The sequence below is a fragment of the Syngnathoides biaculeatus genome, chromosome 12, assembly GCF_019802595.1.
Source record: "Syngnathoides biaculeatus isolate LvHL_M chromosome 12, ASM1980259v1, whole genome shotgun sequence".
Taxonomy (NCBI): Eukaryota; Metazoa; Chordata; class Actinopteri; order Syngnathiformes; family Syngnathidae; genus Syngnathoides; species Syngnathoides biaculeatus.
In genome coordinates, this window is record NC_084651.1 from 2,425,544 (window position 1) to 2,449,811 (window position 24,268).

Consider the following 24,268-nt stretch of genomic DNA (forward strand, 5'->3'; position numbering starts at 1 on the left):
CTCTAAATTGCCCGTAGGGGTGCTTGTGAGTGCGTTTGTCTCCATGTGCCCTGCGATTGGCTGGCGACCAGTTCAGGGTGTACCCCGCCTTCTGCCCGTCGACAGCTGGGATGGGCTGCAGCACTCAACGCGACCCTCGTGAGGATAAGCGGTGAAGAAAACAGATGGCCCTCTAAGGGAAACCGCGACTACTATGTAGCCCGTGACAGAAATGAGTTTGACACCCTTGGATTGGATGACGGACGGTTGTTTCACTGACCACACCAGGCCACGACGCGCGATTGTTGACCAGCCCCATTGCGGCATAAATGGACTCTGCACGTAATATGTACAACTGAAAAAGTTGTTTGGATCAAAGCCGAAACGTCTCCGACAAACGAGAGGTGTCCAATCGCCTTGAAGCGACTTTTGCAGATCGCCTTCGTCGTGCACGTCCGCACCGAACACACGCAAAGAGCTGAAAATGCAAACGTTTCAAAAGCAGATTTTGACAAATGGATAAAAGGACGTCGCTCGATTTTTAAGGACACTGCGTAAAACCCGACCACAGTTGTTCAAGACAAGTTGATCCCGTTTCAGTGTACGTTTACTACATGAGCACGTTTTACTCCGTTCCTGACCTTGTACTGACTTGACTGATGACGTTTTGCTGACACGTACGTTCGGCAAGCGGCGACGTGTCGCGGCGGGAGCGCCGGCTTTCGGTTCTCACGCTGCCGCTGCTGGCGAAGCGAGCGGCATGCTAGCTTTGGGATTCACCAGCAGACCACCAGCAAAGCCCCGTTTTCGTGGGGGAAAACCATTCAAAATTGGTAAATAAAACTGTGACATTGGGGTCAGTCTTACCAGTCTCACATACTTTGAACACATTTCGACGTAGTAAAAATACACTTGACATGATTTAAACACTTCTCAAAGTATTCCTTAGCACCTTTTGCCGTTCTCTCGCTCGTATAGATTTCCAAAGAGGCAATGTGTGCTTGCTTCTAGCTGTTTATTTGTTACCCCAAGTTTAGTAAAATGTACGCAAAACAAAAGATTAACTTTGTATCTTAAAACACACAAACCGTATCATCACCTAACTCAAGACATGCACGTTACTGCTAATGTATGACGTGAAACGCCAGAGACAAGCTAACAGAAATGCGATAGATGTCCTGATGGGCCAAATCCTTCAATTTTTTTTTTTTTTGAAAACACATTACATTCGCTCTACTCTGTGCGTAAAATGACAACTACTGGAGTTCAGTAGGACACCTTCTCTGCCTCTTCTTCTTGCCTTCAATAACGTCTTCCAGTAGAGCTCAGTGCTGCCCGGTTTGTAGTTGCACAAAATGGCACTACAGCGAAGTCACGCAACTCTAAATCGGGATATGCCTGCATACTCTAAAAATTCACATCGACGGCAATACAGCGGGGGAGGGGGAACCCCGCGCTCGACGCCAAAATGGCCGACAGCAGCAATTTGCTGATGAGGACACTCGGGGGGGGGACGGCGCTTGTCTGCCGTCTCCTCGTTCGCTTTTTCATCATCGCTCGCTCGCTCACTCTCGTCACGGGCCCAACGGCCGCATCAATAACGCCCGCGTCCGCCTCGGCACATCTGGGCGCAGGTGCTGATGATATTTGTGCGTTGACGTGATAACGAGAGCGCGGCGATGACGTCTGACGACGGCGGCGAACGCTCAAATTGTGGAAGCGTCCCAATGAGAGTAAAGATCATTTACATGTCGCGTGATTGGAAGAAAAACAAAACATGCCAATCGTCATATTGAGCATCAATTATGTGATCGGATCGATAACGGACTCGGAAACGTCGGCTCTCGTCCCGAACGATGACGTCACGAACGCGTGCCCACACTTTCAGGGTGAGTGATGGGGTTGTGACGTCATCACCGGTCTTCTCTTTTCAGGAGCATTTCTGGAGTCACGTGACAAACGCGGAAGACGCGATCACGTGACAAAAATGCCAAAGCAAAAAAACTTGCAAATGAAAAATGGGGGTCAGGGTCTCACCCACTGCTCGAAGTGTTTGGCGCCGCCGTGCAGGAGGTCGTCGAAGCGGATGATGCAGTTGGCCACGAAGTCGTCGTAGCCGATGGGCGCGTCGTGGAAGACGGCCAGCTCGATGGCGCGGCCGTCGCGCACCTCCGCCGTGAAGTCGTCGTTCCACGCGGGGCTGTTGGTGCGCGGCCGCGTGCACGTCTGGCCCACCCGCGACTCGTCCACGTTGAGCGCCATGTACGTGTCCAGCACGAAGCCCTTGCCGGAGCTCTTGGCGGCGGCGCCCACGGCGTGGCGCAGGGACCACGCCGTGGGCTTCAGGTCGAGCGCCTCGCAGATCCTGATGCGCATCTGCCCGTTGAACACCACCATGGCTGGTGGAGGGGGGGGGGGGGGGGCGGGGGGGGCGGCGGAGGTCCGGACGCCTCGTCCAGAACCAGCGCGACGCTCACAGGTGGACCCTTCGGCTGCAAGAGTCGCCCCAGCTCCACTTAAAAAAAAAAAAAACGGGATGTTTGTGTTTTGGGGGGGGGGGGTCTGACAGCCAGGGGGAGTGAGTGGGGCGGGGGTCCACGCGGTGTGTCGCCTCCAGCCGCAGCTCATCCGCGGCTGTTGATGTTCTCGTGGACTCGAGCGCGCGCCGTCACGCCCCCCCCCCCCCAAGACCGTGCCGGAAACACGTCAGCTGCGCGGTGATGACGTGCTGCCACCGGGGAGGTCCGTGGAGACGCAAAACGCTCACCGTGCTTAGTGCAGAGAGGCCCTTAAAATCCCCACGCGCCGGACACTTCATTGATTAGGGACACGCGGCAAAAGCGCCACATTCAAAATACGAACCCCTGCAAACATAACGTTCCAAATATGGAAGTGACTTTTGTTTTTATTTGCAATTTCCTGTAGATGCCCCAAGATGGCGGCAAAGCACCTCATATAACAATACTGATGATGAAAAGGCACAATCACTGCAGCTTGCTGTGACCGGCTTCGTGTCGAAGTATTATACTGCCCCCAGGTGGCCAAAAAGGAGCCCCACACTCGCCATGAACTCTTTCAATCTTCCACCCTTCATTTTCTTTGCCGCTTATCCTCACGAGCACTGGAGCCTATCCCAGCTCTCAACGGGCAGGGGGCGGGGTACACCCTGAACTGGACAACCGGCCGCACTCACAATCACACCTACGGGCAATTTAAGAGTGTCCAATGAATGTTGCATGTTTTGGGGATGTGGGAGGAAACCGGAGTGCCTACCCGGAGAAAACCCACGCAGGCACGGAGAGAACATGCAAACTCCACACAGGTGGCGCCAGGATCGAACCCGGGACCTCAGAACTGTGAGGCCAATGCTTTACACCAGCTGAGCCCACTGTTCCGCCTCAACTTTCTTTTTAATTATTACTCTATGTTTTCATACAGTACAGTACAGTATAGTACAATACTATACAGAACATTTTTTTTCTTTTGAGAACAAATGTTTTGGGAGGGGCTTGAATGGATTTATACATTTTAAAAAATTATTTCAGAGGGGAAAGATCATTTGAAAGTTGTTCACAGAAGGAATTCAAATTGTGTCTCAAGGCACCGCTGTATTTGTATTAGACGTGGATTAAGAAAAGCAAATAATTCAGTTTTTCAGACAATACTGGAGGATATTTCCCTGCCCCCCCCCAAAAAAAAAAAAATCTGTGAATAAGATTTTGAAACACAAATGCAGAATGATTTGCAACCAGTGTAGAGCTCATCATTTGTCCAAATTCACCTAATTGGCCTACAAGCGCATTTTTCATCCATCCGTGTACCAGAGTCTGTCACGATCCATTGTTGCGAGGGAGGACCCAAATGCAGGACTCCGAGACAAAGGCATAATGTCCAGTGGGTGACCCGGTGCAAACTCAATGAACCGGCGCCCACGACAAAAACTCCAACATAAATACACGTTCGATCAATGTGCCGAATGCGCAACAGCTGTGACGAGTGCCAGAGGTGGCACCGCCCAGAGCGGTGACTAGGCCACACCCCTCCTGGCAGAGCTCCATGTCCGCTCATGACAGATTCAATCCCAACTCTCTTCGGGGAGGAGGCTTGGAACACCCTCAACTGGTTGCCAGACAATCGCAGGGGAGGGCTGGGATACAAACCCCGGTCCTCAAAACTGTGAGGCAGACGCTCGAGCCAATCCTCCACCGTGCCGCCAAGTTGATGTTTCATTTACTTTGTTCATCTTTCCACGCCGGCAATGTTTAGTGACAGGCACGACAACAAAACCTTCTTCCTCTCCAGGACGGGTGTTTCCCGAACTTTATTAACCCAAGGTGCACATTTTACACCCCCCAAACATATCGTGGCACACTCAGCAAACAAAAATGTCACAAAAATGCTGACATCTGAATGTAGGCACAAATGTCCGCACCCGGGGATGTGGCATTATTTGTAATACATAACAAATTAAGGCCAACAGTGCATTTGTCTTAACTCTTCACAGGAATTGTCGCTGTTTTGAAAACAAGACGATGACCCAAGCATGGAGAAACGTTGTTTTAACGTTGATGACATTTTTAACACGTGACGCATCACCACCTTTGCGATCAGGTCCCGTATTGCTGGCTAGCAATAATCTGTGCCCTTAAATAGTGTCAAAAATGGATGAACTGCTATTAATCTGACTTGATGAGTATGAGGACTGGGACCATCAGAAGCATCTTAAAGTGTCCCACAAATTCATTTATTCATTTTCGAAATGACAACTAAAGCGCACAAGCGTAACACAAGAGAAGCTCGCGCGTGCGTCTTCAAACACGAACGACTCGTGCGAGGGGAACAACTCACAACGTGGAGAGCTGGAAAAACGGCAGGCAGCTTCTTTGAGGCTCGGCTCAGATCAGGCAGACTTCCAGGTGGTCCATCATCTGCCGGTACTGACCGATGGGACACTGGATCTGACAACGGGGGCACTCCAGGGAGCTTCTATCCAGGATGCTGTCGTTGGGCGACGACGTCCAGCGGGGTCTCATTTCTTCATAGATGGGCTCGTCCTCCTCCTCCTCCATCTTGCTCTCTTCCCCGTGTTGCTTTTTCTGATGAATGGAGATCAGAAAAGGTTTATACAACGACAAAAATAATAATAAAAGAACTTGAGGTTGAGCGCACAACATCAAGAAAAGAAAAAAAACATGCGGTGGCTCATGAATTGAAATTTCTGTACACGTACACCTGGTCTGTATACAAGAAAACGTTGAAAGAAACCTTTTCGTAGAACGCCAGCCGGTCGTCGCTTCGTCGCAGCAGGTTGAGAACTCTGACCAGCTGGTTCTTCAAATACGAACAGTTCTTCATTTCATCTTCGAGGTCCTGGAAGGAACTGTGTACCTAAAAGCATTTCACCAGAGTGAGCAAACGTCTCCTTTTCACGTCACCGCGTATATATCCGTCCAATTTCTGAGCCGCTTATCCTCACGAGGGTCGCAATTTAAAGTCTCCAATTAATGCGTGTTTTCGGGATGTGGGAGGAAACCGGAGTGCCCGGAGAAAAGCCACGAAGGCACGGGGAGAACATGCAAACTCCACACAGGCGGGGCCGGGATTCGAACCCCGGTCCTCAGAACTGTGAGGCCAATGCTCTGATGAGTTGCTCCACTGTTCCAGCCCACACACATTTTTTCTCACATTTATTGTAATCTTGTTCATTTTGCTTTGTTTTAGTCTGCTGTCTGGATGGATACAAGTCGGCACTGCATTACCATAACATTAACGGGATAAAAAAAAAAAAAAAAAAAAAAAACAACCAAAAATGTCACAGTCCTAAAGTTGTGCAACTTCAAAGTGATGATAAAAAAGAGTCGGCGCCTAATCTCGTTTGCGGAAGGAAACTTGGAATTGTCGACGGAGATACGGTCATGTGTGTGCTGCGTTTAGCAAGTGGAGTACGCAACACACCCTCGACGATTAAGAACACTCTCATTACGTGTGGGGAGTCGCACTTTTGGAAAATCATCTAATTATGATGTGAAAAACGGAGATTTTGGGAGGCGTCGTACCTTCCGCTCCAGGTCTGCGATCTTGTCCTGGCTGGCATTATGACGCTTTACCATGAACTCCTTGAAGAGAGAAGACTGAGACAAACGCAACAAAATTAGCACTCGTTTTTTTTCTCACACGTTTTAATCCGACTTTGGCCTCTTGGCCCGAAAGACACTGAAGTGGACCGTCTATCCATCCATTTTCTCAGCCGCTTATCCTCACAAGAGTCGCGGGAGCGCTGGAGCCTATCCCAGCTGTTAACGGGCAGGAGGCGGGGTACACCTTGTTTCAATTTGCATTGGATTTTTTTTTTTTTTCGTGTGCGCAGTTTAGAGAGAACATTGGCTGACGTCTTTTTTTTTTTTTTTTTTTTTGGCACGCGACGGCGATCAACGCATTGAGCACCCCTGCGGTACGGGCTCCAGCGCACCTGCACCTCCGTGTTGGCGCTGCGCCGCTTCTCCTCGTCGAGCTTCCACCGGAGCGCCTTCATCTCCGCCATCATCTCCTCTTTTTCTTCGGCGCAACGCTGGAGCTGCCGCTTGAGCTCCGTGGCCTCGTTCTCCTTTTCCTCATACCTGCGCATTCATTTGACGCTCACGCATTGTGTAGACTCACTACAGTATGATAGTCTTTCATATTGTATAACGTTGATTATTTCTGAGAAAAAAAAACATAAATCAACATTTCGAATCATTTCAATATTGCATAAAAATATAAATATAGAAATAAGTCAATCATGATTAATGTGTTTTTTTTTTAATTGACTTTTACAGGCAGCCTGCAAATCATCTGAGTCAAAAACAAAGAAAGTGTATTCCAAAGTAGTTTTGGACAGGAAGGAAAAGTAGAAAAGGAATTTTAAGGAAAGATAGAAAGGAACAAAGAGGCCAAAGATTGTCACGATGGGGTGACAAAATGCCAGTAAAAAAAAAAACCAGATCTGAAGATTTCAAAAAAAATGGAAAAGAGAAAAAGTCTACTACAAACTACTTTTGACTCGCCCAGTAAATGTACTTTGAATTGAACTACTGAACTAAACACACCTCTCCAGACGGTGTGCGTACAAATCCTGTACCGCGGATCGCGCAATTGGCGTTTCTAGCGACGCACCTCGTTTTGGCGTTTTCCAGGTCGTGGAGGGTGACGTCGAGCTGCTGCTTGACCATCAGCAGGTTGTCTCGACCGATCACCAGCAGGCTTTCAAAGTGCTCCTTCATGTGGCTCACTTCCTCCTCTGCTGCGAGCACAAACACCTTAACGGATCTCGTTATTGTCGGCGTTTGGTGACACGCCGCCTTGCGTCTTACCCTCTGAATGCTCCTGATTGTGGTGCGTCAACTGGGCCCGGACGGCCTGGTCCAGCTGCTTGTCCAGCCACAGCATTCTGTCCACGACCGTCCGAACGTAGGCTTCCCGTTGCTGGTCGTAAGCCAGCCAGTGGTGGTTTTTGGCCAAGGCCTTGATTTTGGGGAGAAGGGGCGGGGGGCGAAATCAACAATGGGAAGGCAGTGAGGTCGCGTGTAAATACAGTGCCAAAATATCAAAGACTCAGCAACGATATTGGAAAAAAAGTCAGTTCAATTCCCTTAATATGAATGGCTACAGTGCTGTGAAAAAGTATTTGCACCATTCCTGATTTTATTTCATTTTTTTGCACATCCATCGCACACAAAGGTGTCAAATCATCAAACCAATTTTAATATCACTCAGAGACAACCCATGGAAATACAAAATGCAGTTTTCAAATGACAATTCAATTTATTAAGGGTCAAAAAAAAAATAAAATCCAAACCTTTCGGACCCTTTGTGAAAAAGTATGTGCCCCCCCCCCGAACCTAAAAACGGGTCAGCAATAACTGAAATCAATTGCGTTTGCGTTAATCGGAATTTTGTCGCATGAACTTCTCGTTTAAGGTCACACCACAGCATCTCAATCGGATTTAAATGCGGACTTTGACTTGGTCACTCCAAAATGTTAATATATTTTTTGTAACCATTGAGAGGTGGATTTGCTGGTGTGTTTTGGATCGTTGCCCCGCTGATTCTGATTCTTAAAGGGCTAATAATATTGAGGACGAAAAAATACATGTCGAAAAGTATTGTGATATTTTCCATCTACGTGTGTTGCTCCACAGTATGTGTTCAAATACCTGTTTCAATGCTAATCCTGAACCTGTCTATGGCATTTTCTATTAAGTGTTTGCGTAGAAAAATGGTGCTTGATAAAAATTATGTTTTTTGACGTCTGCGTAGCTTCTCTGTCATCCAAGTCATGCTAACACCCAAAAGTTGAATGGAAGCAGTTGGACTCTTTTTATTTTTTTTTTCCCCACTTGTTTTCCCCAAAAATTACTTTGGCAATTATTATTATTATTATTAGGTTGCCCATTCCTGATTTTAAGCAAAAAGTTACCTACATCTTTGAGATTCTTTTGGAGCACTGCAACATCACTGGAGAACTGCTCGTTTGACGTCTCGTCCTAAAACGTTAAAAAACAAACAAGCAAAAACATTATGCCTGAACGAACAACTTACTAAATAATAACTCACATGCCACAGTGACGGAATTCAAGTTTATTTATAGTGACACATCCATAGACGAGGTAAATCAATATTGATTTCATTTGCATTTAATTTCCAAACATTTTATATTTGGACGTAATCTTTCAAGAGTCGTTTGATTAGGTACAAATATGTGCAATATCCTTTAATAGAATCGTTATTTAGGTATCTTTTGACTATAATTAACGGCGATGTTAATGTTGAAACTATATATAAAGTTAGAATATCTATACACTTTAGGAATAAAATCTCTCTTTTTTTTTTTTTTTATTAAAACTTGAGCTACTGCATTTTAACATCATGACGGTGGTATTAGAAGAGTCAAGTTTTTTTTTTTTTTTAGGTAGTACTTGGTGGCAAAAGTTTGAGAATCACTGCATGAAAGGATGCAAATCAAAATGAGATTAAAAAAAAATATATGAGAGCATATTTTTGATTCCTGGAACCGCAGCAGTGAGCAATAAATAAAGTTCTCGGGCCAGATCTACCGTTAAATTTAAAGACAGTTTGAGGACAAAATGTAATCATTTTTGTTTGTAAAATCTCTAGAAATTATGCTCTACAGGAGTGAATAGAAAAAGATTTAAAAAAACAATATAGTGCTACCATGTAGTGGTGTTTCCATTAAAATGGAGGCCAGCAGTTGAGGAACAGCCTCACAGTGGACAACTTTAGTTGGAGATTGCAAAATAAAATCAGCATTCTTGGCTGGATGGTTAATGAATTCAAACACAAGAATGAATCAATGCTTAAACGCAGCCTCTCGAGTGTGTTCCATGCAGGCCAACGATCGCATCACGTGCCTTCACTGTTCACACCGATAAGATTTTAGTGTTGAAAGCCCTGACAAATCCGTGTATGCGACGCTCATCGCCTCTGCGGATCAATATTATCCATCGAGCTCATTTATCAGGACGACATAGATGTATATTTTTTTGGGCGCAACGTCTGGAGTTCAAAGTGCGTCGCCGCTGATAGAAGCAGGGGACCTTCCACTAACAACATAGCTGGAGAGAGAAGCTAGTCCACAAAAGCAAATCAGCAATTTGGTCGCTGAACTTAGGGTCTTTTTCTACCTCTCTAAGTGACTTTTTTTCTTTTTTAAAGTGTCAAGTGACTTTTAACTTGAAGAAACAGCCAACATGAGCTCAATCATTTTCACATGTGGACGGCTAATGCGCTGCCAAAAACGTTTCCCGGTTGTACGTTGCATAATTTAGCCATATTGAAAGTTTTAATACGAGGTATGCGCTGACGTTGCCACTTTCACTTTTCATACGATAAGTGGCAGCGGCACGGTGCATATTTACCCATATTTGCCACTGGCGGTGACTGAAAAGGAAGTAGCGGGATGGCTGTTTCCTTTTTGGACATAACAAGGGCCACATTTATCACCGTTTTTCAACAGAAAGTTCCAGCTTTACTTGTAATAAGGAGAAGGAGCTGTTGATCCGATTTGAATAGCACAGCAGGATCTGGGGGAGTTCAGGCCTGACCCTGAGCATCTCGGGCTTGTGCACGTGATGTCACCATTTTCACGGCGCCATATTGCAGGTCATACAGAGCCGCTTGACACTGTGGGAGACATTGAACCGGAGGAGAATATTTACCATAGCCGAGACCTGTTGTGCTGTTGGTTCTCACAACAGACGAGACAGATATTCAAAGCGATCATTCGATGGAATAGACCGGAAAATATCGATGGATTTCGGCAATTAAATATGATGGATGGTGCCCAAACCACACACCCCTGTGGAGCGATACCTTCATTTCAGGTAGGAATTGCTCTTCTCAAACTGAAATTACCAAGAAGTATTTGGTATTTGAAAAAACAAATTGTCTTATTTGAGAACAATGCGTATTAAAAACAAAAAAACTGTCAGTCGCAGAGGTTTACGGAGGTTAAGTGTGGTCGCAATCGCTTCCGTGTACGTTCCGTGGAGATGACTCTGTACTCTTTTTTTTTAATGAATGCTAGTTTGTGTAAAACCAGGGGTCATTTATTTAAATATTGGTATTTGTATTGAATACTAGTTGAAAAGATCGATGGATTCCGGCAAAGGTTAACGAACGTGTGGCCGAACACTTCCACGTTCACGAGCTGCTATGTGGGATTTATTCCTGAGGAGAACAGATCCAGCAACAAAGTATTCGTATGCGTCCAGACTTTTATACGCTTTCAAACTTTTCTGTGTAAATCTCGACGACTTACTCACCAGATACGTGTGTATATCCAGTTGTCCAAGACAAGCGGATGCGAATTAACAGTCCACTTTCTTATCGGGAAAAACATCGACTTCGGCATTACATACGAGTCCTCTATGCCGAGTTTATCTATATTTTTCACATACCTTCGTCTGTTTTCACCTTCTAAATGTCTAACGGTATCGGACAAGACTCTGGGCGTCGTGCTATAAGACATATTTTCGTGTCGTCTCCCACCGACTTAGCATTGAACAATGCTTTGTTAGACCGGCAATACGGCGACGTAAACAAAAGTCACGTGATTTTATGACGTAGGTGAACGAGCTCTATGGCTCCACGATGACAGCCTCAAGGTGCACTTCAAGCTGAGCAGAGAGCAGTTGCTTTCTTACCATGTCACAGTGCGTCTTCGGTCCTGTATCCCAGACCTCAGGACACTGGGACAGGCTGTTTACACTGCAGAAGTTGAATTAAATCTCTTCCTGTTTTTACTCTGAAATGACCATCAGTATTTCTCGCATTTGATAAGTCGAGAGGTCGTCACAACGCACAGCTGCCGAATTGGACATTTGAATAAGAGTGTTGCGCTGTGCTAAGTGCAGTGTAAAAGGGATTTTAATGTTCAACAATTTCATATACTCACAGAAAGTTAGCGATATAAAGCTTTCATATTAAATTTAGGATGAACTTCACATGCCCTCAAATCTTTACAGGTGAATTTAACCCTACAAAACCCATGGGGTCACAATTCTAAAAGATTTGGATGTCTTAAGTTCTCTACGGTTAATTTGACCAACTCTAAATTTTTGTACACGCATGACATATCCAACTATTCAATGTAATTCTTTTTTTTTTTTTTTTTTGCACAACTTGCTGTTCGTTAACAAGCAGCACTCATTTCACAAACATACATACACATACACCATTTGTATTATTTTTACTGAGGTTTATACGGTGTTAATATTGAGAACTAAACTTGAAATCAGATTTTTGTGTGGGGGGAAAAACATATAAATCAGATACCTTTGCAGTAGACATCATCAAGTCCTTAAGGTGGATGCTCCTACTGTAAGATGGATCCCGCTTTTCCACAGATTTATAGGTTTGTCGCAGGATATCTCCTATTTGTTATTTGCAAAATTCAAATATATATATTTTCAGTGCTCAGGAATGAGAGAAGAACACGTATAGCTACGTATCTCTGTACATTAGAATAAGTACCAACTGCAGCCCAGGGCTTTAAAATGCTATTGTAGAGAATTTTGCCAGGTTTCACCACTCCTAATTTATGTTATAACTAGTTGCTGCAATAATTGAATACTATAACAAAGAATTCGTACATAAACCTAAACTAACGTAGGACTACTGTACGTTACAAATGGGAGCTAGCTTAGAGTACGAACGCATTTAAAAAAAAAAAAGCATTTTTTGTTGTTGTTGTTCCTGTAATATAACCCTGAAAAAATGCGGTTACCTGTCGTAAATTGGTGTAATGGTGTGGTAAAAGTGTAGAGTATGGATTTTATCGACTTTTTCGAGAGAAAATAGAGATATTTTACACTAAATGCAAAGTTTACATCAAAGACCAGTGTGAGACGTTTGGACGCGTTCAGGTAAACTCGGACTTATTCCACTGATCAGCTGGCAGTCATCCACGAAAACAATATTAGACTGTCTATTTAGTGAAAGTTTTACATCAAGGCAAGTATATTTATGTATTTTATAGTAAAATAGACGTGTGTGGCCATTTTAGCTGAGTAAATGTAGAAGTTATTATATTTCTGATGGTTAGAGAACGCAGCACATTGGGAGGCGCGAAACACAAACGGTTAAACAAAAACAAGATTTGTAAAAAAAAAAAAGACAACAGCAAACAAACAAAAATAAACAATAAAAACAAGGATCAACAGGAACAGAGAATCCCATGTTTTTATTATTTTTTTATTGTTTTGAGGAGGTGGGAAAAGTATTCACTTTTGTACTGTATTGGTGATACTCCTGTAAAAAAAAAAAAAAAAAAGACTGGTAAAAATATTTCCACTCTTGCTAAAAATAAAAGTATAGACTCACATGAAATAGCACAACACCAGGAACGTATTATTTTTTTTCCCTCTGAACGTTTTAACTTGAGCTACTTAAACAATTAAACATTGTTGACTAGCAAGAAGAAAGAGCTAAATTAGCGAGCTAATGATAGTTGAAAAAATAATCAAAACAAAAACGCAAATCAAGCTCGGGATGCTCGTGGAAAATATACATGTAAAATTTATTGTGAAAACTTGTGTTAAGAGCTGAAAAAAATAAATCATCTCACACTGTGGACCGACTAGCAACAACAATAACAAAATGCCAAAACAGGAAATGATAACACGCTGTAGTGATGACAAAAGAACACTAGAGCTCAGTCAAAGCCAGCTAAAATGATATCAGTGTACCGGGAACAAGATGCTGTTGTGCGCTATGTTTGTGAAGCAATCAGTTGAGTAAATTCGGAATTGTGAAACCTCTTGATTCCTTACGAATTACTACACGCATACAAAAAAAAAAAAGAAAAAAAAAACAACAAAAACACACATCCTTTTGTGAATGGACTAACAACAACAAAAGAAGCTCAAGTAGCTGTTGCTATCGACGGTATATGATGAATTATTGAAAGTTCAATGCCGGCATATTCCCCACTCATCATTCTGAAACAGTTCTCTTAAACAAAGAAATTGATATTTTGCTTCTACCAATCTGTTCCATTATCATCAAATAACAAAAAAACAAACAAACAAAAAAAAACCCACGTCACTATTGTCCCTTTAAAAAAAATAAAATAAAATCTGTATTTCATCCAAAAACCTCAGTCAATCAAATTCTAAATTGTGGTTTATATAATTGTGGTTTGTATTTATTTCCCCAATCCCTCCTCCCCACACCCATATAGGTTGGAAAAATTTTGACAAAGTAGAGATTAAGTATGTTCATATAAGTGTTCAAGTACTGTACATTGACTAAAAATAAAGAGTTGTCAGAAAAAAGAAATACTCGGCAAAACTACAAGACCAAGTTAAGTCCAGTTTTATTGGTTGCTGTGACTCACAAGCCACGTGGCCCTCCTTCTCCTCCCCTCCGTCCTCCTCCTCCTCTCTTCACTTCTGTTTCTTTCAGTCCTCTGACTCGACTCTAAGGATTATGCTCCGGTTCTTCCTCCTCTGAAAATCCTACTTTGGATTCACTCTTAAACATGCTGCGGGTAATTGTTGAGTCTGCATGCGGGATCCCCAAAAAGAAACTGGGCAACCCTGATCCATTTGCTTCTGTTGTGTTTCGAGGTGAGATATTATGAATAACTTGACGGTGTGGAAGGTGGTATGTCATCATACTTTTCAGTTTTTTTTTTAATATACAGTTTATGCAGTTCATAGGTATTTTGCTTGAATTTAGAGTGAATATTATGATCATGATGATGTAAATACCCGTTTGTCCATAATGGCTTCATTAATTACATGCCATGCACACATACAAAGACACATATAGTATATCCTAGCCATAATTAGATTTTAATTTCATCTTTGCACAAAAGTGTATCCTATATCGTTTTACATTTTACTTAGGTTCCAATCAATTTAATGATCTTTTTTCTTGAGTTCAAATATTATAATATTGTGTGTGCTAAGTAACAACTCATTTGGTCTCGTGGCCTTGTTGTTGATTCGATCAGTTATTCTCAAAGTGTGGTACTTTTACCACTAACGGTACGCGGTCTCCCTCTAGTGGTGCACGAAAAAACCTTTCCAAAATACAGTTCAGTTGTACTTCACTTTGAAGTCCGATACATTTGCTTTTGAATTGTTTGTTTCTGATTTTAAATGTTCAAATATACCTCTTTTTTTCCCCCTTGGGAGTTTTTAGTTCTTGGTATAAAATGTTTGAGAACCACTGAACTCGATGCTATTTACCATCATGTACAATAATAATAATAATAATAATACCTCGTAATCCCACTTATCGTTATTCAAGTAGTCTCACGACTTGAAAAATGTTCTTCCTTTATCGTGTGTGTACCGATTTCTTTTCTTTTCCCAACGAGGTGAACTTTGTGATTTTAGGTGAAAAGAAGAAAACCAAAGCTGTTGACAATGAGCTAAATCCCGTCTGGAATGAAGTGAGTGCAGTTCACGGCAGCTGAGTGACATCCGTAGTGTAACCAAACGAAGGCTTGACTCTTTAGCATCTTTGCTCTTTTTTTTTTTTTTTTTTTGTTCTCCTTGCAGGGGCTGGAATTTGATTTAAAGGGCTTGGCTTTGGACGGGTCTTCGTTCATCGACGTGGTCGTGAAAGATCACGAGACCATCGGCCATCACAAGTATGTGACCGACAAGTTTTTAAATGATGCATGAATGATCACAAAAGCAGGGTAAATCAGACCTGCGGTGGTCTGGGGTGTTAACATGAACTTTTTTAGAAAGACGATCTAATACCAAAAGTGAAAGTAAATCATGTCTTTCCGGGACTGCAGTTTAAAATATTGCCAGATTGATGGCTTTAGATGTTGTGGAACCCAATGAAACGTTCTGTCCGCTTAACTCACTGTCACCCGAAAAAAAAAAAAAATTCAATAAAATAAATCAGAATTTATTTGAATCTATATAAAAAAGACAACAATAACCACAAAAGCAGAGGTGGGGAACCTGATTGGTAAAATCTTGTAATTAGCATTTTATTCATATTTGAGTGACTGGATTGCTCATATGGTACTGGGCTAAGACGTCACTTATTTTGTGTAATCTTGACAAATGTTCCCTCGAAGCTGCGCCACTGCGCAATTGCGCACTTGTCGCACACTCTCGGCGCACGTGAAAACCGATCCAGCGCAGTGAACCACAGCCTGATGTCATATATATATATATTTTTTTTTTAACACGGAAGCACAACGCCTACTTTTACTCCCTAGTTTACCTGACACCACCCCCCTCCACTCTTAGAGGGGTACACTCATAATTACAAACAGAACACACACCCGCAACTTTATATCTGCGGGCATGACTGGTGGCCCACACCCGTAATTTTACATCTGCGAGCATGACTGACCACACCCGTACATTTTTCAAATGTGAGTGACTGCGTTGTAATTATCTTTACGATGACTGATACCGCCGGCCCAATGAACGACTGATTCGAGAGTCTGCCTCACAGTTCTAAGCAGCAGGGTTCAAATCCCGGCTCCGCCTGTGTGGAGTTTGCATGTTCTCCCTGTCTGAGTTTCCTCCGCAGGGTGTCCGGGCTCGCCCTTAGAGAACGGGTGAGACGCTGGGTCACCCGGGAGGTGGCTCAGAGGAGAGCCGCTGCTCCTCCGAATTGAGAGAAACCAGATGAGGTTTCTGTGGCATCTGATTCAGATGCCCCCCGGGCGCCTCCCTGGTGAGGTATTCCGGGCACGTCCCACCAGGGACACGCTGGAGGGATTCTGTCCCTCGGCTGTCCTGAGAACTCCTTGGGATGTCCCCGGAAGAGCTTGATGAAGTGGCTGGGGTGAGGGAAGTCTGGGCGGCCCTGCTAAAGCAGAAAATAGATGAATGGATGCATTTATCCCTCACTCAAAAAAAACGGAATTGAAACTAGCGGGTGGGTAATATTCACTTATTAATGATATAAACATGATTATTTGCGGGGAAATGTGGCTAACTGTCCTCATGATCTACTGTACCGTGTTTTTCCCCAATGAGCATCAACGTCAGCCGTCTTTAAAGCCCCCGAGCACTGGATGGTGATTGCGGTTAAGTTCAGACTTGTAGCGTCTGTGAGCAAAACGCATTGTCTCCCTCACTGCTGTGCTCATCAGGAATGTTGCCTTAAAAGGACACAGTCATTGCCTTTTAAGCTTCCCCTCATAGGATGCAACACCACGACACTCAGAATAAATCACAAACTTTAAGTAAGGACTTCAGAGCGCTCCAATTTGGGGTTTTGTGCTGTGCGGATAGGGGGGTGGTTAAAAACAGCCCAGTCAGGCTTTGTCAAAAAGTTTGGGAATTTTCGTAGCCCTGCACACACACACACACTTGGTTATTTTTCCATGGCCTCCAACTGGAGACGCGTGACGGTGCGTTGAGCAAGAAGAATGCCTGCCCTGGCTTGTCACTGGCACAGCTGTAATCTGCAAAATGATTTATTTTTTGTCCTCTCGCGAAAGAAATATTTTGTGACCTAGATTGTAGGAAAAAGAATGTGAACCGCGATTTAAATGAAGGCACAGCTTGCACTTATTTTTGGTGGAAGGATGTGATTGATCCAAGAGGTCCCCCGGACAATACTGCATTTAAGTTTAAACTCATTTTCAGTCAGTTTGTGTTTTGGCGCACCAGCCAAGTGGACGGACGGATCGCTCTCTCCATCCCAGACGGTCATTACGCAACACTTCATAGAATTTAATGGAAGAAACTGCTTTGATTGGTGGGAAATAAAGTTGGTTGTGTTCAGCTTCACGGGTCGCAGACTGGCCGTTTTTCAAATGGACCGGCTGCACACTTCTGAACCACTGATCTAAAAAAAAAAAAAAAAAAAAAAAAAAAGACTGGATAGCGCATACACGTCGAGCGGTATGTCGATTGGTTGAAGCCAGTCGGCCGCCATCTTGGTACTCCCAAAACGCGTGGAGGACATAGTTTACAGGTTGGATTATGGCGGGGGTTTTCTCAAAGTTTGGCAATTAGAATTAAAACTGGTTGTGTGAGCTTGACATTTTTTTCAGTTCTGGTAACATGAAGGATTTTTAATCTGACTTGGCAAGGCAAAAATGGTGAAGTGCAAAGGAAAGACAGAACACCGTGACTAGCAAGAAACCTTGCATATTACCCAGGGCCCGATTTCCGTGACATGTTAACTTTTCCCAAAACTAAGCATTTTTTGTCATAAAAACATTAAATTTTAAGTCAATTAGTTTGATATATTTCGGGAAATAAAGACTCAATTGACGCGTGGTTGTTTTGGGAGTCTCAAGATGGCGGATGGCGACTTCAGTTTTGGTGGCCACTGAGCCATCCAGTCTTTTTTTTTTTTTTTAGATCAGTGGTCTGGACTTGCGCTAGTCATGAGAATCAAGCCTGAAATTGTCCATAGGTGTGAATGTGAGTGTGAATGGCTGTTTCTCTGGTGACCAGTCCAGGGCGTGCGTCATTTCTCACGCCCAAAGTCAGACGGAAAATGATCTCGCCCAACCGCAGCTGTAATGCAGATCCGCCCAATACAAAATGAATGCATGGATACGTATGGTGGCACGGTGGGGCAAGTGGTTTGAGCGTTGGGCTCACAGTTCTGAGGACTGGGGTTCAAATCCCGGCACCACCTGTGTGGAGTTTCCATGTTCTCGCGGTGCCTGTGTGGGTTTTCTCCGGGCACTTCGGTTTGGCTCTGTGATAGGCTCTACCACTCCCACGACCCTTGTGAGGATAAGCGGCACATAAAATTGATGAATCTTGTTTGTTCGGAGGAAAAGGCCAAGCCCTACCTTAAATGTGCGTGTGTGCTTTTGAGCATAAAAATCTGTGAATCAGCAAATTTGTGAATGCCAAAACATAAATATTCGGGGGTTTACTGTACATATTTTTGGCATCAGGAAAGGAAAGCGTAGATGTTTTTTAAATGTATGGTATGACCTTACAGTATGTGCAATTTATAGCAGCAAATATGGTTGGCGAAAGGGCCGACCGAGCTGCTGCTGTGGATTTGTTTGTGGTTCTTTTGGTTCTCTCTCGGCTTCTGCACATTCATCATATGCAAAACCATCACATTTGTTCTCAGACTAAATGACTGCAGCTGCTTTATAAACTGTATGAGAAACTGAAACTGTTGGGGAGGAGGGGGGGGGGGGCAGCTCATGAATATGATCGGTGCTGTTTTCATAAAACTGCTTTTCCCCCCACCCCCACCCCACTCCCGGTCCCTAAATTTGGCCAAACGCCCACGGAACCCGACATGTGTTCTAAATTGTTTCCATGTTTTGTCATTTCTCATGCCATTTTTCCACTATCCTGAGCATGGTTATTACGGACCAAACAAAATGAAAATGAAGATTGAAACAAGCATTTCCAAAAAAAGCAAAAAAAAAAAACCAAAAAAAAAACTACTGAAACTGCATTGTCTGTTTACCCACTTAATTTAAACTACCAAGAATTATCCATCCATCCATTTTCTTCGCCCCCTATCCTCACGAGGGCCACGGGGAGTGCCGGAGCCTATCCCAGCTGGCAACGGGCAGGAGGCGGGGTACACCCTGAACTGGTTGCCAGCCAATCGCAGGGCACAGAGAGACAAACAGCCGCACTCACAATCACACCAAGGGTGTCAAAGGCACGAGGCACGGGGCTGGACCCAAATTCAGGACTCTAAGTCGAGGACATGATGCTGGAAAGCGTTGGCCTCACAGTTGTGAGGTCCTGGGTTTGATCCCGGCCCTCCCTGTGTGGAGTTTGCATGTTCTCACTCTGCCTGCGTGGGTTTCCTCCAGGCACTCCAGTTTCCTCCCACATCCCAAAAACATGCAACATTGATTGGACACTCTAAATTGTCCCTAGGTGTGATTCTGAGTCTGGGTGTTTGTCTCGATGTGCCCTACGATCGGCTGGCAACCAGTTCAGGGTGTACCCCGCCTCCTGGCCTTTGTCAGCTGGGATAGGCTCCAGCACTCCCCACAACCCTCGTGAGGATAAGCGGCTACGAAAATGGATAGCCAAATACAGATAAATAGAATAAACAAATAAAGGCGGATGGAGCCACAGCAGAAGCAAGACAACTAAACTACGAGCCCAAACGCAGATTCCAGGCTACACAAGGCAAAAATGTTGATTACAGAGAACGGCAGACATAATTTGGCAGATAACAGAGCAAACAATAAGTAATAACCGGCAAATAGGAGCTGAACCTTGAAACTTGTTGGCCATCGTAATAATTTGGTGTCCCTGGTGCGCCAAAATATCCCGCTGATGAGAAATGACGCCGGAAATTCCACGCGCCAATGCTCCCCAGAAAGAATGTGGAAACAGAACCGAAACAAGAAACCCGGCAGGCGAAAAACGGGAACAAGGAGCGATGTGGAAAAACGCCAGGATTTCTTTTGGCTCTGCCAGTTGAACAACTTCAAATGTTATTGTTGTGACGTTTGAGATTTTTATTTTGACTTTCATACACTCCACTTACGGTCAACTTGGAGTCTGTTATAACGAATTTGTGCGTGGTTATTTATCTGTCATAAATTGAATACATTTTTCAAAGTGGTACTTAGTTATTTTTAGTCCACAATACAGATTGTAATCGTTTTTTTTTTTTTTTTTTTAAATCTCATAATTCCATCGATCCATTTTCTATAGCGCTTATCCTCATTAGAGTGTCCGGTGAGCTGAGTTTGGGAGAAAGGTACACCGTGCGCTATTCTCCAGCCAGTCTACGCAAAGTATGAATTTCCTACACAATGAATGAATCACATTTTGCAATCCATCGTGGTTAATAACCACACAGCTGCATCGGAAAGGTGAGGAAGTGGAATGGAGAAGTGGAAGCGGTCCACACCCCCCCCCCCCCCTCCAACATGGTTCAAGCTGTTAGTCACACAGGGGCCAGTTTCTGCCTCTACTCGACATTTACCGGAAGACTTTTTTTAATGTATTCAAACAAATAATTAACTCCCGTTTGAATTCCTCACTTGCTTTTTCAGGTTCATTGGCTCTGCGAAAATCTCTCTGAGGGACTTGGCCGGTGGGCACGTGAGGTCCCTCCCGTCCAAGAATGTGCCCCTGACCAATGAGAAGCAGCAGCCAGTTGGGGTAAAAAGTGTTTTCAAAAGTAACTTCATGCAGGGTTGCCCTGACATATTCGGTTCATCATTTGAACCCCAACCCAGCAGCATATTTTTCCATACAATGTAAAATCTGCGTTTTTTTTCCTGCTTCTGACAACGTACTTACGCTAATGTCCTTTGTGGAAGTAAATGCGTGCCACCGGGATTTGAATTAGAAATGCCACTCAAAATTTTAGGTTGTAAAATTCACATTTCCAATAGCTGTAGTTCAGTTTAACTTTTCGATGTTGAAAAATTCAGCATATAAAAAAAATTCAACCTTTAAAATTCAAACGCAATATTTTCTGTCTCCTGAGATTGAACTGGCTACAATTCGCCGTCTGAAATTCAGCGTCTAACAGCCAACCAATCCAGTTACGTTTTCTTAGTCACATGACGTCACATACTAAGAAAGCGTCACTGGATTGGCTGGGTGTTGGCTTCTGACCTGAAGTAACCCCGCCTTCTTGACACTGAATTTAGACGTTGAATTTCAGACGGCGGATCGTAGCCAGTTAAATCTCAGGAGACTGAAAATATTGCATTTGAGTTTTAAAGGTTGAATTTTTTCATATGGCGAATTTGTTAACATTGAAAAGTTAAACTGAAATACAGCTATTGGAAATGTGATCGCTTTGAAATATGTGAATTTTACAACATAAAATATTCAGTGGCATTTTCAATTCAAATCCTGGTGGCACATATAGTCTTAACTTCCATATGGTGGCGGCAAAATGATGTCTGAATGAAGCGCCTCAATTCACTTCACAGACAATAAAAAGGTGAATTTTCGATGATTAATGGTAGGCTGCGGGTTTCAAAACCAATTTGCAAAGTTGGCAAATTCACGAATGGAGATAAAATAGAAATAAATGGAAGCACAATGAGCACACTCGAGCAGAAGCTGCTGTCAGCCACAGCTCACATACAGACACTCACGCACGGACTTGCCGATGCCCCACAGTGCCCCAGGCCCCGCCTCTTAAGGTCACATACTGTATCTGACACATAGACACCAAAATACATACAATCTTTTCTTTAGCAGTGGTTTATAAAAATATAGGTTTTATTCCGTATTGTGTTCAAATGCATGTTTGCTAAGCGTGTTTTAACCCTGGAGAACCCGAGACATCCAAATCCTCTTTTAAAATTTATGGGTTCTCTGGGGTTAATAAGTTGAAATATGTTTCAATGGTTTATATAGTAAATTTGATAATGGGTAAACGTGTTTTTCAGGCAACAATTAATTTGCTCATTGGGTATGAACGCCCCGGGGACGCCGCTGACGGCGACGTGTCTCACGCGGACAACGGTAAGAGGAAATCGGAGGAGGTTTGTCACAACAGCTGCGTTAACGCCGACTTCACAAAGATAATAAGCATCTTTTTTTTTTTCGTCTGACCAAAAGTCCAGCTGTAATAATAAGCATGAAGTTGATGCCTATTAAACAGGTGCCCATTTAAAATGCGCATTATTATTCACGCAAAGGTAGAATTTTTAGCAAACTATAGCACAGGTGTCAAACTCAAGGCCCGGGGACTAGAACTGGTCCGCCGCGTGATTTTACGTGGCCCGCGAAGGCATATCATGTGTATCAACTTCCATGATGTTTGTTAAAATCTGCACCAGAATTTCCAATTGTCATCTCACAAATGATAACGTTGCGATATCACAAGGATTTGTGTGTTAGCAGACATCATCAGTGGTTGAAAAAAAATAAAACATTACCCTTGATTTCTGATTCCAAAGCTAGTTCATAAATTTAATCAAATGTAAATGTGATGAGGCCAAAGATTTTTTTTCATAACGGCCCTCTGAGGGAATCTGCGACGACAATGTGGCCCGCGAGACAAATGAGTGACCGACAGGATCACATTCGGTTGTGAGGGCGGACCTAAAAATTGTTGACTTCCAGTGTGAACGTTAAAATAAAAGATATGACATATTTTTTGTGCCATTCACAACTACAAGATAGAATATTAAACAATCACTTTGATTCAGAACGTGGTCAATTTATGACAAATTTTGAACGGAATTGTTCATGTTTCGGACTGAAAGTGTAAAGAGAGAAAATGACCACAATGGACAGCGTCTATACATAAAAGTGAGTTTATGGTAGCGGTATTTACTTTCCCTCAAATATTACCTCAGTTTTTGTCAGGTACTTTACCTCGAATAACGCAATGCATTCGCGCCCCTGCGGGGCTCAGAGGCCCACGAGGAGGGCGACGAGGGGGAAGCTGACGTGGAGGCAGGGGACCACGCGGGAGCCCCGAAAGTTCCGGCCACGTCGGTCCACCCCAGGAAAGCCAGCCTCAAGCCGCCCCTCGTCGGCCGCAAGAAGCACAGGCCGCTGGCCAACAAGCCCCAAGACTTCCAGGTTTGGTCTTGGACCTTCGATTAAGGATGCAATTTGTAATTAATCGGATGTCAGCCTGCATAAGCAATAAAGGCCCATGATGGAAGATTAAAAACAAAAATCTGTTTCGAAGAACAAATGGCCCAATTAACTTCTTCTTTCCCGCGTCCAGATTCGCATTCGGGTCACGGAGGGCCGGCAGCTGCCCGGCGACAACGTCAAGCCCGTGGTGAAGGCCAACGTGTGCGGCCAGACGCATCGAACGCGAATAAGGAGCGGCAACAACCCCTTCTTCGATGAGGTTTTCGGTTTTATTTACAGCCGTTCCTTCTCCTTGAGGACGAGTCAGCCTCACTTTCACATTCTCCTCGGAAATAATTTGACATTTTTCAAATTATTCAACCGGTTCAAACCATCCCAAGTATTTTTCACGCACTTTAAACTCCCGCGCTGTCGGTTATTTCGCGACATTCCCAAAATAATGCAAGTATTTTACTCGCTAACGTCTTTTGTCCGGGCAAACTTCAAACTGTTGAGCTCATTCGTGACATTTTGGGAAATATAATAAATAAACAAATAAATAAAAAAATACATAAATAAAATATATAAAAATATAAAATATATAAAAAAATTATATATATATATATAAATATATTTATCACATTAAAAAAAAAAAGACCAATTTGTCACAATGGTGCACGCTTGATATTTTTGGTGGTTCTATCTAAAAGTGCAGAACTGCTTGCTAATAGACACAATTTTTTTTAAAAATCTGATAACTGTACTTGATTCATTGAAGATTTACCTGGTTTAATGTCAGACACTACGTATTTGTACACAGTTAATTAAAAACTCACTTTTCTATTACAATAAAATGCTTTTTTTTTTTTTTTGCTTTCCTTTAGCTATTTTTCTACAACGTTAATATGCTCCCCTCGGAGCTGCTTGACGAGAGCATCAGCATAAGGGTGTGTATTAATTTTGAATTTTGCAGCAGGCTTGACAAAATGAAAGGCTAATTTCGATCAAATTAAACGCTGTGCTTTTTCTGCGCAAAGGTTTATGATTCCTTCTCCCTCCGAGCAGACAGTCTAATGGGCGAGTTCAAGGTAACCCTGTGGGAAACTTTATTAAAATTTCGTTTTTTAATATTTGCTTTTTTTTTGTGTTTATTTTTTGTAAGTGTTACAAACTCACATGAGCACCCACTGCAACGTATGAACATATATTTTCTCTTGCCTGTTTTCCTCAGCTTGATGTTGGCTACGTTTATGATGAACCAGGTCAGTCTTTTTTTTTTTTTT

General features: G+C 43.3%; 3 protein-coding genes across 5 annotated transcripts in view; 1 reads left to right on the top strand and 2 right to left on the bottom strand.

Moving 5' to 3' along the window:
* LOC133509501 (protein kinase C epsilon type-like) overlaps positions 1-2,933 on the bottom strand; it is a 42,521-nt gene extending 39,588 nt beyond the window's left edge. The window contains exon 1 of the mRNA XM_061836567.1: positions 2,017-2,933. Within this exon, the coding sequence (XP_061692551.1) occupies positions 2,017-2,607 (591 nt within the window). The 5' untranslated portion in view covers positions 2,608-2,933. The remainder of the gene's footprint in view (positions 1-2,016) is intronic.
* A 1,768-nt stretch (positions 2,934-4,701) lies between these two features.
* On the bottom strand, positions 4,702-12,417 carry LOC133510229 (centrosomal protein of 55 kDa-like). 3 transcript variants are annotated; one of them, XM_061838025.1, is made up of 10 exons: positions 12,263-12,409; positions 11,812-11,909; positions 10,008-10,158; positions 8,439-8,501; positions 7,329-7,479; positions 7,132-7,258; positions 6,449-6,596; positions 6,036-6,110; positions 5,245-5,367; positions 4,702-5,075 (listed from the first exon to the last, which is right to left on the bottom strand). In XM_061838025.1, exons 3-10 carry the CDS (start codon positions 10,086-10,088, stop codon positions 4,875-4,877), a joined length of 969 nt encoding a protein of 322 aa, XP_061694009.1. In that variant the 5' UTR covers positions 10,089-10,158; positions 11,812-11,909; positions 12,263-12,409; the 3' UTR covers positions 4,702-4,874. The 3 variants fall into 3 exon arrangements, with proteins under 3 accessions (XP_061694009.1, XP_061694011.1, XP_061694010.1); XM_061838027.1 differs by lacking the exon at positions 10,008-10,158 and having other exon boundaries at positions 12,263-12,417; XM_061838026.1 differs by lacking the exon at positions 12,263-12,409 and having other exon boundaries at positions 7,132-7,255.
* A 1,524-nt stretch (positions 12,418-13,941) lies between these two features.
* The window catches only part of myofl (myoferlin like), a 37,236-nt gene continuing 26,909 nt past the window's right edge, over positions 13,942-24,268 (top strand). Inside the window, exons 1-10 of the mRNA XM_061838020.1 lie at positions 13,942-14,105; positions 14,883-14,938; positions 15,048-15,139; positions 20,483-20,591; positions 21,842-21,917; positions 22,816-22,985; positions 23,137-23,265; positions 23,870-23,932; positions 24,023-24,073; positions 24,217-24,247. Of these exons, the coding sequence (XP_061694004.1) occupies positions 14,018-14,105; positions 14,883-14,938; positions 15,048-15,139; positions 20,483-20,591; positions 21,842-21,917; positions 22,816-22,985; positions 23,137-23,265; positions 23,870-23,932; positions 24,023-24,073; positions 24,217-24,247 (865 nt within the window). The 5' untranslated portion in view covers positions 13,942-14,017. The remainder of the gene's footprint in view (positions 14,106-14,882; positions 14,939-15,047; positions 15,140-20,482; positions 20,592-21,841; positions 21,918-22,815; positions 22,986-23,136; positions 23,266-23,869; positions 23,933-24,022; positions 24,074-24,216; positions 24,248-24,268) is intronic.

Coding starts and splice junctions, on each gene's coding strand:
- LOC133510229 (XM_061838025.1), bottom strand. CDS start 10,088: ATGCTCAGGGTCAGGCCTGAACTCCCCCAGATCCTGCTGTGCTATTCA. Junction 7,480..8,438: donor TCCAAAAGAATCTCAAAGAT/GTAGGTAACTTT, acceptor CCCAAAATCAAG/GCCTTGGCCAAAAACCACCA. Junction 5,368..6,035: donor TCGCAGACCTGGAGCGGAAG/GTACGACGCCTC, acceptor AAATGCTTTTAG/GTACACAGTTCCTTCCAGGA.